This window comes from Taudactylus pleione, unplaced genomic scaffold (assembly GCF_031769625.1).
Source record: "Taudactylus pleione unplaced genomic scaffold, aTauple2 ptg000454l, whole genome shotgun sequence".
In the NCBI taxonomy this organism is placed as follows: domain Eukaryota; kingdom Metazoa; phylum Chordata; class Amphibia; order Anura; family Myobatrachidae; genus Taudactylus; species Taudactylus pleione.
Genome location: NW_028284856.1, coordinates 1588549 through 1605716, shown reverse-complemented (window position 1 = coordinate 1605716; position 17168 = coordinate 1588549). Strand labels below are relative to the sequence as shown.

Here is a 17168-nt window from a genome sequence, read left to right as displayed (position 1 = left end):
GTTAGAGGAGTTGAAAATGTGTGTATTAGTATGTGTTTTCAAGAGTAGCCTTAGCCCCTTTATTATTTTTACTTTTTTACAAACTCTCATGATAAAATAATGGTAAATTATATATTTAATTGTTTTCATCATGGTTCAATTATCATTTTGTCTTCTAGTGGAAGCACTAGGACCTCAGTTTGTTAGTGGAGTCATTGTGAAGATCACCAGTTCAGATCCACTTCCAAGTCGCAAACTTGTTAAGGTAACACTTCATTTTATTTTTTCATTACATTTTTATGTCCTTACAGATTACATGAGTTGGCTGTCCTCACAGAATAGCAGTGACCCATAGCTTACACCATAAGGCCTCATAGATTTAAAGCTGGATATACACTGCCCATCCTGCTGTTTTATAGTGGCCATAGGTTTAATGTCCAATTTAACCACACACTTATCGTTTAGCCACAGAGGACCAATGATGCCAGAAGTGGACCTGATAATTTTTACTGTTTATAGACCATTTTGAATTAAATAGTGTGTTTGATTAGCTAGCCCTATAAAGGGTATTCTCTCTGACTCTTCTCGCCACTGGGGTAGAAGTAAATGTGATGTATAGTATAGTTATTCCTATGTGAGTAGTTACTACTTTTGTAGTCATTATAAACTGTATTTATTGAAGGGCAAACCAAAACATACTGAAAGTGCAATAGTTTGCCTTGTAAGACTGAGTAACACATGCCAAAAAGTAGATTTAGTGATTTTGTTATCTTTTACGCTCTAATAGGTACAGAAACAGACAAATCTCAGGTGCACAATACCAAAATATTGCTAATATATAATTGCAATAAAATTTTGCAATCAAGAGCGATTTTTAGCATAATCATGGCCAAGGTTATGGGCCTACCCACCATATTTCAGGGCACTGCTCTTAACTATCTATTTACACTGCGCTTTTCTTACTATGGCGGTGCCCTGGGGCAGCTTAGCTGGGCCACTTGGGGGGTCCTGCACTCTGGATTTGAACCCTAGTATGTTAGGGACCTAACCTAGAGTGCATGACCCCCCCCCCCCCCCCCAAACTGGCCCAGCTAAGCTGCCCCAGGGCACCGCCATAGTAAGAAAAGCGCAGTGTAAAGAGATAGTTAAGAGCAGTGCCCTGAAATATGGTGGGTAGGCCCATAACCTTGGCCATGATTATGCTAAAAACCTCTATTGATTGCAAAATTTTATTGCATTTATATATTATCAATGCTTTGGAGTTGTGCACCTGAGATTTGTCTGTTTCTGTGCCTGCAATTAGTCTCATCAGGTAGCACCTCCCAATATATATATTCAGGGTGTGCAGTCCAGGAATCTTTCCCATATACTCCTCTTTAATAGGTATCAGTGGAACCTGTTTGTAGCCCCATAGTATGTTGGTGTAAAGAATTACATTGGTAGGATCCAGGGGGTATATTTACTATCCGTAAGTTTGTCAAAGCCGCCAATGATCGGAGCCTTTGACGATGGATTTAAAACAGCAGCAGTTGACACTTTAAATCTATCGTCAAAGCCGCCAATCTTCGGTGGATTTGATAAACCAATGGATAGTAAATATACCCACAAGTCTGGAAATTATGGATGATTTCAGCGGCAAATAGGTTCAAGTACACTGTTTAGACCTGTATTGTGCTGGTATTCGCTTTAGAAAAACTCTGTGATGCATTCCCCAATTTGTGTGGGTGTCGGCTCTAACAACGGGATTATGGTAGTGGCAACCACCATATAGAATACAATCGGAATATGAGGTTGTTAATGAGCGCTTACAGTGCTTTTTCAAAATATAAATCTACACAGTAATGGATAAATATAAAAATAAATATGAATAAATAATATAGTAATAGGATGGCAATATATATGATAGCTATGTAGTCAATCTAAAAGTGCATAGTGCATGTGAAAACCTTTGCTAATTGGCTGTTTAAATAAACATAAAGTGCTAGGTGTGCCTATTCGCTCCAAAAAGTGCTTTGTGCATAAAATGAATCCAGTAATACCAGACATTTGCTCATAAAGTGCTTAATGTATCAACCATCTGCTGACTGGAAAAAATGTGCTATAAATCAATGCCAGTATATCACTTAAAAAGAGAATTTAATTAACTATAACAGTAAATAAAAAAAATCCATAGACTCTACTGGTACTATAATAAAAAATTAAAATAAATAAGTAAAAACATATCCGGCTTAACTCATTCCATAATAAGACGAATTCATATCACAATAAATAGGATAAGGATAGATCGTAATAAGCTCATCTTAAAAAGGATGGTAAACAGTTCTTGGAGGTAAGTGGATGGAGCTCCCAACATGTTTTGTCTTCTTTAGGACGATTTCAAAGGGACTATTTGAAATGGTGAGCTAAAATGATAGCATAATGGGTCAGGGAAAGGAACTCTGTACTGGTTAGTAGAAGTGATAATTAAATGCTTAGTGCTGCAATGTAGAGAATACATGTCTCTAAAGATAAGAAATGTAAAAAAATAAATAATTATTCCCACATTTTACAGGATGCATTGTCTGGGGTGTCAGAAATTGTCTATGTAGATATGCTAGAGGGTGACACGGAGTGTCATGTTCGTTTTAAGTCTCCTGAGGATGCTCAGACTGTCCTGAAATCACGCTCAGATCTGCAGAGCAAGCACAACTGGAAGCTTCTCATCCTGTCTGGTAAGTGCTGTGTTAAGTGGCATCAGCCACCTAACAAACCGGGATAAAAGGACACAACAAGTGTTGCCTTTTACCAATGTGTCCAAACAATAGGCTATTGTGATTATTTTGTTGACACTGTGGTATGTTCCATTCAAGAGTATTTTTTAGCATGCACAAATTCCGTGCTGCGTGCGCTTTAGCCTTTGATACATTAATGACCTAGGTATTTTGTACTTTTTTATGTGTTCTGATCTCCATTAATGTTACATTGCACTTGTAGCGTTTTGTAACAGATGGTGTTTTTTTTTTTTTCCTTTTCATTTGCACCTGTCAAAAGTAAAGTGTAAAGTTTTTCTCTTTCATCTGTATAATCTGAGATATTTTCCACACCATTTCATGTGATTCTCACAAATATTTTTTCCTGTGGTATGAGGGCAAAAAACTAAAGTAACTTATTTTATTTTTCCGAAGTGGAAATTCTTAAAGATCGAGTCTTCTGCACTGCCGTAATGAAATATGAAAAAATGATCAGACATTAGAAAAGATTGGATGTGCCGTTCTTGCTAAATATATATATATATATATTAATATATGTACACACGTGTTGCATCTCCCATATCCAAAATGCTTGAAACCAGGGTTATATCGGAATATTCCATAGTTTGGAATAATTGCATATCATATGATGAAATATCTTGGGAATGGGACCCAAATCTAAACACAGAATGCATTTATGTATTATATGCACTTTATACACACAGCCTGCAGGTAATTTTATACAATAGTTTTTAATAATTTTGTGGCTCAAACAAAGTTTGTGTACATAAATGAAATTCATTTGTGTTTCATATACACCTTATACACACTGCCTGAAGGTTATTTTATACTATATTTTTAATTTGGTGCCTTAAAGTTTGTGTACATTGAACCATCGAAAAGCAAAGGTTTCACTATCTCAGTCATGCTAAAAATATTCCATATTTCGGAATATTTGGATATGGGAGACTCAACCTGTATATAATATATATTTTTGTTTTCACACAGAATTAAATACCTGAATGGAAATTTGGGAATGTCATCGTCCTTAAAACACACTTTTTTTTTTTTGTGTGTGTGTTTTGTTTATAGCATGCTATACATTGTTCCTGTAAACTGGTAACGGTAATGAGACTCGTTTTGTGAAGTCTCCTCACAGCCTCTTGTACAAGATGTACATACATTAGTAACAATATTACTGAACTGCACACAGGCTCCTTGTCATTGATGATTGCATTTCAGACTGTAGGCTTGGATTACAGTATTTACTGTCATTAGCATGTGAAGGGAAGTAAGGCAAATAGGACTATAGAAAACACCCAGAATTGCTGAACGTTTTTTATGCTATTTAGAAGTGTGACCAGTGTCTGTGTGTGGTGTTTTATTCTCATGGTAAATTTACTAGAAATATCCAGGTTTTCCAGTAATCTATCACGTAATCTGCATATATTATTCCAAGGGATAGGCAACGTGTGGCGCTCGGGCCAAACTGTTACAGGGCATGCTGAGATATGTAGCTCTACAGCAGGTACCACACTGTCTACCCCTGTATTCAGTTATGAAAACTCACAATATCTCAGGGGTATGGCAACACGGGCGATCTGTTTAGGCATTTCATGTGATCTTGCAGTACAAGCATTCGGATGGAGCCATGAATGATGAAATAGTAGTATGGTTTTTACTGCTCATGGCCTGTTGAACAATAAAGACAAACATGCAGGTTTTTCTTCAGGGTAAAATCTTATGCAATAATGAAAAAGCTAAAAGTAGAACGAGACCACGACCAATAATTGCATTGAAGAGCAGTAGTCCTCACATAATGAGGCAGGTGTTGCCTGCGATGCCCCCAGTATGAAATACATAAGATTAAAAGCAAATGAAGTTGGAAAGAGAAAATCTGAAAAGGCATAAGAACTTTGTAATTGGTTATTTAGGGTCCATGTTGGACTCTGATTTCATTACTGCAGGGCTCGACAAATTTTAGTAAAATCTAGGAGCCATCTTAAAAGTTTAGGAGCCAAACCATCGTCCATTACCAAAATATATGAAAGCTTGTATAGACCACCACACATGCCCTTTCAGTGCCCCTAAACCTCCCCACATGCCTCTTTACTGGTCATCAGATTCTGCAACATGCCCATACCAGCCCCTGTAAGTGGGGCCCCCAGCAGTAAGCCCCTTGTAAATGTGCCCCCAGCAGTAAGCCCCCTTGTAAATGTGTCCCCAGCAGTAAGCCCCCTTGTAAAATTGTCCCTTGTAAATGTGCCCCCAGCAGTAAGCCCCCTTGTAAAAGTGCCTCGCGAACACACACACACTCTTTCCTCGTAACTATGGGAGAGACGTCATGACTCTATGTATGCTCTAGTTCTTGAGATAATGGATACCCTGAAGTAATAGGGACCTTAGCCATAACGCGTGCATATGGGAATCTATCGGAACATTCTAGAAGGTGAGACATGAAAATATTCTAGAATGATTGTGGAGTGAACACCTAAAATATTCTCCCTCCATATATAAGTGATCGGCCACCCAACCAGCCGACAATTGTATATGGTGTTTTTCTTATTTCTGGTCCGTATATATCTTAAAAATTTAGCCAGTCTATCAAAACCAATGTCATATTAGGGGATGTAGCTACCATCCCGACAATTGGGATGCCATTGTTGGAATCCAGGCGGTGGGTATTAGGATTAGGCACTAGGGGGAGGGATATGCACTAGGGTGAGGTTTAAGATACTTACCTTTAGGTGTCAGGATGCTGCTGGCATCCCGACCGCTGGGATCCCGTACCCAACCCCATATTAGGAATTGGCACCACAAAGTTACCCCAAAATCGCTCTAATATGATTGGCATTATGTAAAATTGCTTTAAATATGCATGCATTATTGCCTAAACGTGTTCAGCTAATTCTGTGCACCCATCACAGTCCATAACTTAGATTCCTACTATTAGTCGCTGTGGCCTCATGCCCAGCAAGATAATGTGTTGACTATAGTTTTGGAGGATGATTGCAGTGTAAGCAAGTATATACTGTGTTGGAAAACTGCTATAGTTTATACCAAGACTTGTTCTATAGTAACCCCCGAAGGTAACAATGAATGCCAAATTTGTTTTTGTATCGAACACCATATTCTTGACAGTTTAAACAGTGGGGAACAGTATGTTTATTTTCTTCCTGACTACTGTTTGTTTCAAAAAGGGGACCTCACAGGGGTAGTTTTTTGCAACAAATTCCCCAAGTTACTAAAGTTGTTAGTAAGAGCTTGATGACCGTTTGCGTTTCATAGACATGACGTCACCATCCACGTTACACTGATAATTACACTATTGTACAAAATCAACTCAAGATCTCCTAGTCTTTGTTAAAAATAAACATCCCCCAGCCCAGTATCTGATTGCATGGACTAGGGAGAACCCCATGCTCCTGGTCTTATTTAAAATCATGCTAGTTGTTTTAGTAAATACTAATTATACTATTTCTTGTATCTTCTTTAGGAGACGGTGAGCAGAGATACTGGCAGAAAATCTTGGTGGACAGGCAGGCAAAACTAAATAGGCCACGTGAAAAGAAACGTGGGACTGAAAAGGTAATTTTCTTGACCGTTTATCCACAAATAACTGACACTGTACCTGTCTCTCTATCCACTGTTTCAGTCAGTTTTCACTTCTTGTCATGTCTGCTCTATACATGTCCGCTCGTGTTTTGGTTTCTACGGATTCCGCTTGTAATACGCTACATAAAATAAACTTGCCAGATCTGATTGATGATGGTATGAAGATCATTTTTATTTCACATTGAGAGTTTGGCTTTGCTTACATTGTCTTACTCCCCTTAACTAATTTGTGTGTGTGTGCATTAATATACGTGTGTGTGTGTATGTATGCATGTATGTACGTACGTGTGTGTATGTATGTGTGTGTGTGTATATGTGTGTGTGTGTGTGTGTGTGTGTGTGTGTGTATATATATGTATGTATGTGTAATATGTAATATGAAAAGAGATGGATGGCACTCCGGTATAAAATCAATTTATCAAGACATGTCTTCATAAAAGAGGTAAAGCCTCTGAAACGTTGACAACCCACCGCTGAGTGGCTTGATTTTATACCGGAGTGCCATCCATCTCTTTTCTTCTACATTATACCTGTACCATATGGACTACAGCAGGAGGAGCACCCGGACAGTTGAGTATATTATTTGAGTGCCGGACAATCCATCCAAGTTATATATATATATATATATATATATATATATATATATATATATATATATATATATATATATATAAAATATATTTCATTCTATATCTCTGTTCCCAGGAAGTTATGCCACCAACTTATTTATTTTGTATTCACCACATAGGGAAGGAAAAGCACATAAGGAAGAGGGCCCTGCACGTGAGAGCTTACATTCTATAGAGGGGGGATTAGGAGGAGGAGGAGACAGACAGAAAACAGGGTAGACAGTGAGGAAGAAGTGTGTAACCAGCAGGTTAGGATGTACAGTATGAATTGTACATTCCTTGTAAGCATTGTTGATTTGTCCAATCATTTAAAAGGTTGTTATAATTAGTATTGTTTATATCTTACATCCTCCTATTAGACCAAGGCTCGTCAAATTCAGGTCACAATGTTGACAAAGATCTTAGACCTGGCAATTAGATACTGAACACTGTTGACCTTCAAGGTGGGGGGCAGCTGGGCATATGGGTAGATGTAAGGGGATGTGAAGAGGTCTGATGTCCAGTGTTGCCTGATGGGCAAGAGAATTACCATAAAATAAAGCTCATGTTCTGTGCTAATGTTGCTTTTTAAAGTCGATGATTATTTGGTCACTGGGGGGCACACTATTTATGCCATTTAAGACCCAGTATATTAAAGTTGGTGTGTGGGTGGCTGGCTCCTATATTTTACAAAAAAGTGTTAACCCTTTCCTAGACCTGAAGTTTTAAAAGAAAAATTATTTGTTTGATGTCTGTTTTATATGGAATATATGCTTTTATATCATCAACTATTTGGGGTATGGGTTGTTGTGCTGGTGTTACATAGCCAGTGAAGTATATGAAATAGTTATTTCTACTTCAGGGTCCATAGGGGTCCACAGGGTGAACTTGGGGTATAGCTGGATCCTCGGGCACCACGGAGTTAAAGCTTTCAGCTGCTCCCAGGATGCACTTGGGTCCAACCTCCCCTATACCCCGCCCCCGAGCCACAGGCACCTCAGTTTAAGATGGTGCCCGGCCGGAGTCGGGTCACCCTGCGGGGGGGGGCTGCAGGAGCAGCCCCCTAAAGCTTTTTATTTTAACTTAGTTAAATTTTTTTTACTATAGTTTTTTTCTACAGAGCGGCAGCGATGGGCTGTCTGTACAGACGCCCACGCTGCCGCTCCTTCTCCCTGCTGGCGCCGCGACGCCAGCACTGAACTGGGGATCGCGGCGGGGGAAGCCAGAGTCTGTACTAGCCGGACTCTGGCTTCCCCCGGGACTGCTGCCGGAAGACGCTGGGGAGGTTAAGGTAAGCCGCGCACCGCTGATTAGCGGCGGTGCGTGGGTTACTTGTAAATGCAGTCCCATGCCCCCGGTCTAGGGGACAGACCGGGGGCGCTAGCGGTGGCGGCGGGCCCCCCCTCCAGCGGAGGCATACCCCGCCAGACCACTAGACCACCAGGGTAAATTATGCGGCAAGCGGAATGCCGGCAACCCGGGTGTTAAATATGCTAGCCAGGGGAGGAAGCCTTCCCTGTCTAGCGGCTCCTCCCCTCAGCTCAGCGCGCCTTTCAGCACGGAGTCTGGCGTCGCTGAGCTGCAGTTACACGGCCACTCCTCCTCTGAGGTCTCCAGCGGCCATTTTCTTACTGGCAGCGCAGATACTCTCAGGGAGCACGCGGACCGGTCCCCCTGTGTACCTCTCCCCCCGACAAGGACAGTGTACACAGCACTATAGCCCTCCCAGACACTGAATCTGGGAGGTTGATTGTAGTGGAAAGGTGCAGTGAGTATATCTTCCTGCATGGTATGTGACTTTTGCTAGTGCTGCCTGTCTGTGTCTTTTTTCTACTTACTGTCAGCTTATACCTATCCCTTTCCTTCTCCTACAAGCCCTACAGGTGTGCGGGGGAAGGGTGTTTCTACAGACCTCGCCTATATAAATCACGTATTTGTGAGGTCCGTCACATACAGTTGTGTGCTACACAGTACCATATTGTGGGCTGTTGTTCAGCACACTGGTGAGTGCGCACGTTTTCTTCCTAAGTCATGTCTGAGGAGGAGATTGAGCACTCCGGGGCTCCAGTATTGTTCTCCTGCAGGCGTTGTTCTGCAGGAGTGGATAGGGAAGATTTGTCACAGGACGGCCTGTGCGGACGGTGCCAGGCGCTCCCTGGTATGTCTAAACCTCCCATGTCGCAGGAGCCACCATGGGCGATGTTTTCCCAGGTGCTGGTGTCCATCGCGGACCGTCTGTCGGTCCCGACTGCCGCCCCTACTAGGGCGTTGCCTCTGCCTGCCATCCCCCATTCCCCGGGTGTCCCACAATTATTGCAGACTCCCCCGGGGTCTCAGCCTGTTGGTCCCTATGCGGGGTTGCCAATGTATATTCAGGCCACCCCTGTGGCACAGCAGGCTGTGGTGCCGTTTCAGGCTCCTGTGGCAGCTCCTCCACCCTGGGTGGATGCGCTTTCCCACACTGTCCAAGATTTGGCGGCAGCATCTTCGGCTTTTCAGTCGATGTTGCGCAGTGACGTGCCCTCCAGGGCGTCTAAACGCTCAGTCATGGCGCAGGCTGCGCATCTTTCGGATTCTGAGGGGTCCTCGGATGATGGTGAGGTGCAGGATGACTCAGCCTCAGATGCCTCAGTCCAGGAGGTAGACACTAAGTCTTCCATCAATGTGCGGGCTCTGGTTAAGGCGGTGCGGGCCATTCTTCTGATTGAGGATGAGGCACCCACTCCCAAGTCAAGGTATCCTAGTTTTAAAAAAGCTAAGGTTACTTCTGCAACGTTCCCCTTGTCTGATCAGTTGACTGATCACATGGCGGTGGCCTGGCAGACACCCAGTAAGCGTTTCCTGCCACAGAAACGCTTGGCGTCCAATTATCCATTACTGGAAGCGCATTGTAAGAAATGGGAAACTCCGCCTGCAGTCGATTCCCATGTAACACGCCTCATCAGGAGTGCTACTTTGCCATTGCCGTCTATATCCTCGCTGAAGGATCCTACGGACAGGAAGGTGGAGACTTGTCTAAAGTCTATTTATTCTCTCTCAGGGGCTGTAGCCCGGCCGTCCATGGCCATCTCCTGGGTGGCCAAGGCCATTGAGGGGTGGGCCAACGCCTTGGAGGACACGTTTACGGATGAAGCTCCGGACGTCCAGAGGGCGTTGTTAGGACAGATGAGAGATGCCGCCTCCTACATTGGAGAAGCATCGTTGGATGCTAGCCTGTTGACCTCTAGGGTTTCGGCGGCAGCAGTGTCTGCTCGTAGATCCTTGTGGTTGTGGTCTTGGAGAGCAGACGCGGATTCAAAGAAAGGCTTGGAGGCCTTACCTTTTAATGGAGAATTACTATTTGGTCCGGACCTGGACAAAATAGTAGATACCCTGGCAAAATCCAAGTCAGCCTTCCTCCCTTCAGCTACTACACCTGCTAAGGTCCGGAGCTCGGCCTTTCGTTCCTTTCGGGTTCAGGGCAAGGCAAAGGGTCAGTCCTTCCCGAGGCAGTCCGCACCCAAGACCGCCTCAAAGCCAGAGAAGCAAGCCTGGAGTGCTAGGCGCCCTTCTTCCAAGCAAGAAGATAAGCCTTCTGCGTGATGGGACGGGCCTCCCTCTGGGGGACCCCAGAGTGGGAGGCCGACTTCTTCAATTTGCCCAGTGCTGGCACAATACCACCACGGATGCCTGGGTGCGAGAAGTGGTCTCCCAGGGGTACGCCCTGTCTTTTCGGCACAGGCTGCCTGGCCAGTTTTTTTGCACAAGTCCTTCTCAGGACAAAACCAAGGCCTTGCAGGTTCAGGAAGCCATAGAGGCCTTGCTGACGGCGGGGGTCATTATACCCGTGCCACAGTCTCAACATGGGATGGGGGTATTACTCTACGCTGTTTCTGGTGCAGAAACCCAATGGCTCTCATCGCCCCATCCTCAATTTGAAGTCCCTGAACAGGTTTCTCAGGGTTCCCAAATTCAGGATGGAAACTTTGCGTTCCATCATTCTGGCGATGGAACCAGGGGACTATATGGTCTCCCTGGATATCCAGGACGCCTACCTCCATGTGCCTATAGCAACATCGCTCCAACGGTTTCTGCGGTTTGCTATTCTCCACAACCACTACCAATTCAGGGCTCTACCCTTTGGTCTCTCCACAGCACCAAGGGTATTTACCAAGGTGATGGCGGTCATGGTGGCTCATCTTCGGAGCCAGGGAATACGGTTGCTACCGTATCTAGACGACCTCCTCTTGCTGGCAAGCTCCCCGGAGGTACTGATCCAGCATCTCCACCTGACGGTCGCTTGTCTACAGGCGCACGGCTGGTTGATCAACTGGAAGAAGTCCTCCCTCATCCCATCACAGCGGATGGTTCATTTGGGGGCCCTGCTGGACTCTCGTCAGCAACGGATTTTTCTGACTCCAGAGAAGGTCTCCTCCTTACAGCTGCGGATTCACAGTTGTCTGAGCAGTGGCAGAGTGTCGGTGCACTCAGCGATGAGAGTTTTGGGGTCCATGGTGTCGGCATTCGACATGGTGGAGTTTGCCCAGTTCCATTCCAGGCCCCTGCAGGGGCTGATTCTTTCGGAATGGAACGGATTGCCACACAGGATCCGCTCTCAGATGCTGGTGTTGTCCTCGGAGGTGCGTCTGTCCCTAGCCTGGTGGCTGCAGACGGCTCATCTCCTAGAGGGGCGCCCCTTTTGGATCCCGGAATGGGTTCTGCTCACGACAGATGCCAGTCTCCGGGGTTGGGGGGCGGTGACAGGCTCCTTGTCACTTCAGGGTCGTTGGTCGGCGGAGGAAGCGCTTCTTCCCATCAACATCCTGGAACTGCGGGCAGTATACAGAGCCCTGCAGTTGTCCGGCACCGCTCTTCACGGAAGGGCCGTTCAGGTGCAGTCAGACAACGCCACCACGGTGGCGTACATCAATCACCAGGGAGGGACTCGCAGTCGAGCTGCGATGTCGGAGGTGTCCCGCGTCCTGGCTTGGGCGGAGCGCTATCTTCCAGCTCTCTCTGCAGTTTTCATCCCAGGAGTCCTCAATTGGGAGGCAGACTTCCTCAGCCGTTACGACGTGCATCCCGGGGAATGGTCGCTTCATCCAGAGGTATTCCAACTACTCGTGGACAAGTGGGGGCTGCCAGAGCTGGACCTGATGGCGTCCCGTCACAATCACAAGCTGCCTGTGTACGGGTCAAGGACAAGGGACGCAGGCGCAAGTCTGATAGACGCGCTGTCGGTGAAATGGCTGTTTCAACTGGCTTACTTGTTCCCTCCGATATCTCTGCTGCCTCGGGTCCTGCGCAAGTTCAAACAGGACGGAGGCACACTGATCCTGGTGGCCCCAGCGTGGCCCAGAAGGCCGTGGTACTCCGATCTGCAGAGCCTGTCCATCGACGCTCCGTACCTCCTACCTCAACGGCGGGACCTGTTGTCTCAGGGGCCCTGTCTTCACCCGGATCTGGGTCGACTATCTTTGACGGCGTGGCTCTTGAGACAGCCGTCCTGAGGTCTCGGGGCTTTTCTAGCTCCGTTATTACCACCATGCTGAGGGCGCGCAAGCCTGCTTCCGCGAGGATCTATCACAGAGTGTGGCACACTTTCTTTCAGTGGTGCGAGGCCAGAAACTATGATCCCCAGGTGTTCTGGGTTTCGCGTATTCTGGCTTTCCTTCAGTCGGGTTTGGATTTAGGATTACGTCTTTCTTTGCTGAAGGTGCACGTGTCTGCTCTGTCGGTGTGGTTCCAGCGCAGGATCGCTGCTATGCCGGACGTACACACCTTTTTCCAGGGAGTTTTGAGAATCCACCTGTGGCCCCGTGGGATTTGGCGGTGGTTCTTCGGGCCTTACAGGGTCCGCCTTTTGAGCCCTTGGAGTCAGTGGAGCTCAAGTGGCTAACTTTTAAAACTGTTTTCCTCTTGGCAATTGCTTCTGCCAGGAGGGTTTCAGATTTGGGGGCGCTTTCTTGTCGTCCCCCTTTTCTGATTTTTCATCAGGACAGAGCGGTGCTTCGCACTCGTCCTGAGTTCCTGCCTAAGGTGGTTTCCAGGTTCCACATTAATCAGGAAATTGTTGTACCAGCCTTTCAGTCGCCTGATCTTTCGGCTGGGGAGGCTTCCTTAGACGTTGTCCGTGCACTCCAGGTTTATGTGGACCGGACTAGTTCTGTGAGGAAGTCGGATTCTTTGTTTATCCTCTTTGGTTTTCACAAGAGGGGTTGGCCTGCCAACAAACAGACTCTAGCCCGTTGGCTTCGTTCTGTTATTATTGAGGCTTATATGCAGGAGGGTTTACCTGTTCCAGCCTCTGTTAAGGCTCATTCCACTCGGTCTGTGGGCCCTTCTTGGGCTGCTAGCCGTGGCGCCTCTGCTGTTCAGCTCTGTAAGGCGGCCACCTGGTCTTCCATTCAGACCTTTTTGAGGTTCTATGCGTTTGACACCTTTGCCTCTCAGGATGCATCCTTTGGGCGCCGGGTTCTCCTATCAGCACAGGAGCGTCCCCGCCCTTAGTTGGACTGCTTTGGGACATCCCCAAGGTCACCCTGTGGACCATGAAGTAGAAAACAAGAGATATGGTAAGAACTTACCTTTGTTATCTCTGTTTCTACGAAGTCCATAGGGTCCACAGGGCACCCGCCCTGACGCACCTGGCTTCATATGGGCTCTGTGACTGGTCACCGGTTTTCCGTCTCCCATTTCTGTGAGTATGGTTCTTGTGTGTTCCAGTCTTCCTTCTCTCTGTTTCGTCTCCTCCTCCGGCCTGGGCTGCTTACCAACTGAGGTGCCTGTGGCTCGGGGGCGGGGTATAGGGGAGGTTGGACCCAAGTGCATCCTGGGAGCAGCTGAAGTCTTTAACTCTGTGGTGCCCGAGGATCCAGGATCCAGCTATACCCCAAGGTCACCCTGTGGACCCTATGGACTTCGTAGAAACAGAGATAACAAAGGTAAGTTCTTACCATATCTCTTGTTTTTGAACTGTTACCAAATACAACACTGTATCCTGGTATACGGATGACCAGAATACAATGTCCAACTAATTTTTGGTCAACAGCCTGAATGCACTACAAAAACAAAATATAAGTTTTGTGTTCTCACTGTAGGCATCTTCTCCTTTAGAGCTTTCCCTCATAGCTCAGGCACCGTATAATCTGTGATTATATAGAGTAGTGTCTCATCAGGACAAAGGCAAAATGAGACGTGTTGCCTTCACTCATGGATGCTGTGTGCCATCAGTATGTTTTTCCAAATGATGAGTAGAAAAGAAATTTGCTTTGGAGCTCTGAGTACAGCAGGGGCTTTGGTCTCCCTACCACATCTTACTCCTAAATGACCCAACTGCTTCTAGAATGGCCAGACTCTCTAAACTCTTTCCCTCTTTACTTGGGTGTTTTAGGAATTAAGGGGTCGTATGTATCAAGCCTTCAAGAGAGATAAAGTACCAACCAGTCAGCTCCTAACTGTCATTTTTCAAACACAGCCTGTAAAGTGACAGGAGCTGATTGGTTGGGACTTATCTCGCTCCACTTTCTCTCTCCAAGGCTTACTACATCTCACCCAGAGAGTACCAACCAATCCGCTCCTAATGCTGGTACACACTGGCAGATATATTGGCCGAGCAATTGAACAGCCGATATGTCGTGTGTGCATCATCCAGTGTATACCAGCAATATATCTGTGAACGATGTCGTTCAGACATATCGCATCGGCTGCAGATATATCGGTGCATCGTGCTGTGTGTACAAGCAGTCAGCCGACTGCCCTTACACTTGCTGCAGAGGCTGCCGGGGAGGAGGGTGCAACACAATCGCCGGCCAGATATATCTTTAGATGGCAGTGATGGTTGTTCAGTGTGTGTGAACAATCATCATCTACACCTAGCTTAACTGTCATTTTTCATACACAGCCTGTAAAGTGACAGGAGCTGATTGGTACTTTATCCCCATCCACTTTATTGCTCTCCAAGGCTAAAGCTGGCCATCCACTATACAATTATCTGTCAGATATCTGGCTGGTTGGAATGAAAACCTGGTAATCTATGGGAGCAAATGACAGTCGTCCATTTGCTCACAAACACTGGAAACTAGCCAAATATGGTCATTCAGACAAATTGGTTAAAACACACAAATTTGAAAAAAGGACAAAAAAAATTGTTCAAATTGGTCAGTGTTTAAAACCATATGATGGACGATTGTCATTTGCTCCCATACATTACCAGGTTTTCATTCCAACCAGCCAGATTGGACAGATATCTGACAGAAATTTGTATAGTGTATGGCCATCCTTAGTACATCTGGTTGCTAAATTGCATGTAATCATAATATAAAATTACATACAGCTATGGTTTATTTTGATATCTGTGCATTTAAAGACACTAAATTAGTGTAAAATAATGTAGAAAAATTAGAAGAGCACATGTGTAGGTAAAGCAATGTTTTGTTAAGCATCTACCGATATGTGTCTGGTATAGATTGTAAGCTTGCGAGCAGGGCCTTCCTACCTATATATCGGTTTGTTATTACCCAGTTTTGTTCTGTTAATGTTCCAATTGTAAAGCACAACGGAATATTCTGCGCTATATAAGAAACTGTTAATAAATAAATAAAACAAATAAGGAGCTGCACTAGGTCATTGTTCTACTGATCTTTGGGAAATGGAATAAGCTGTACATTTTCATTACAAAATAGGACTGTGAATGGTACAACCGATGGATTAACACACTCAGGTAGGTTAAGGAATAATACCACTGTTTCTTTCTTTTTGCAGTTGGTTGCCAAAGCTGAAAAGATCAGGCTCGCCAAAACACAGGAAGCAAGCAAACACATCCGCTTCTGCGATGAACCCTGAGACGCACGGATTTTATGTGTCTATTTTCCTTCTTTTTCAATTTTGAGTCCTTTAAAAATACAAGGTCCACTTTAAGTCAAATACAGCTGATGTTAAAAAAAAAAAAATATGGCAAAAGAACCTAGTAAGTTACTGAACGGACTACCTGTATTTTAGAGATTGATATTCCATATTGGACGTTACCCCAGAGTGATGCATGGGTTCGGTTTCATTGATAATTCTGTTGCCATAGCTTTGACATCAGCATTATTTGTCATTCTATTGTGCTTTAATTTTGGCTTGCTTTTAAATTGTATTTTTTTGTTTGTTTAATAAAACAATTTGTAAATTTTTAAAGACTATTTGTTTTGGATGTAAATACTGAACAAAGTATTTTTCTGTAACCGTGGTTCTCACAGGCACCATAGATTGTTTTAAGAGGGATTTTTATTTTTTGTTATTTTACTCTTGCAGTAAATCATAGAACAGACACTTACATTCATTATCACATTTATACTAGTAACTAGACAGATCAAAGTGAGTTGCTGATTCATTCAGTGCAAATGTTACACTTAAATGGAATAATAGTGTGTCTATCAGAGGGGCTTGTTTGCTGGTAGGTGACCTCTATTACAGCAGTATTTGTTTACCCTTTTGTACATTTTTATATCCTTATGACACATTAATAAAGTACCATATTTTGTGTAACAACTTATATGGAATAAACATTTTAAGGCCTTACTTGATATTTGTAAAATTGTAACTCGTACTCAAAACAAACTAGGAAATATACTTTTTAACATTTCATGTTTTATTCATTACTAATTTAGTTACCTAGGGGAGTACAACATGCCACAGTTTAAGATGAGGTCCTCAAAGATGATTAATATAGCCCATTTGTTTGTAGTCATTTTAGTGAATCTTATGTCAGACACAGCACAGTGCTTTCACACAGTAGTACATTAGCCTGTGATTGGTCAGTGATGCCTCAATAGTCAGCCATAGATCAACTTAGTACTGGTACTGTTTGAACATTTCAAGCAATCTGATTTTTTTCTGCAGTTGTGCAGCGTTGACCACTTGTGAGACCACTTTGGACAACCAAAATCCTGCTGCCCACCACAGAGATCGAGGGATAATGGCGAATATTATGGCACACATATCTGTACATCTATATACTCTGTTTAAAATGAATTACGTCTTTTTTTTATATCCCATAAACAAGTCTCAAATGGCAGTGTTGTGTTTTTCTTATCACTAATACTTCTAAGCCATCTATATTTTGTATTTACATGAAATAATCATTCACTGCAGATTTTTCAGAAATATTACTTAATAGGCATAGAATGACCATGACTAAGCAGAAAGGCATTGGTCGGTTAGGTTTGAGATAAGAAAAATGAATGCCCCTCCCCCATACATATAAGTGTATATA

General features: G+C 44.2%; 1 protein-coding gene across 4 annotated transcripts in view; it reads left to right on the top strand.

Moving 5' to 3' along the window:
- LARP7 (La ribonucleoprotein 7, transcriptional regulator) overlaps window positions 1-16963 on the top strand; it is a 63137-nt gene extending 46174 nt beyond the window's left edge. For all 4 annotated transcript variants that reach the window (XM_088448332.1, XM_088448330.1, XM_088448331.1 and 1 more), the window contains 4 exons: window positions 159-244; window positions 2531-2690; window positions 6205-6296; window positions 15674-16963. In XM_088448332.1, the coding sequence (XP_088304458.1) occupies window positions 159-244; window positions 2531-2690; window positions 6205-6296; window positions 15674-15754 (419 nt within the window). In that variant the 3' untranslated portion in view covers window positions 15755-16963. The remainder of the gene's footprint in view (window positions 1-158; window positions 245-2530; window positions 2691-6204; window positions 6297-15673) is intronic.
- The last annotated feature ends 205 nt before the right edge of the window (window positions 16964-17168 follow it).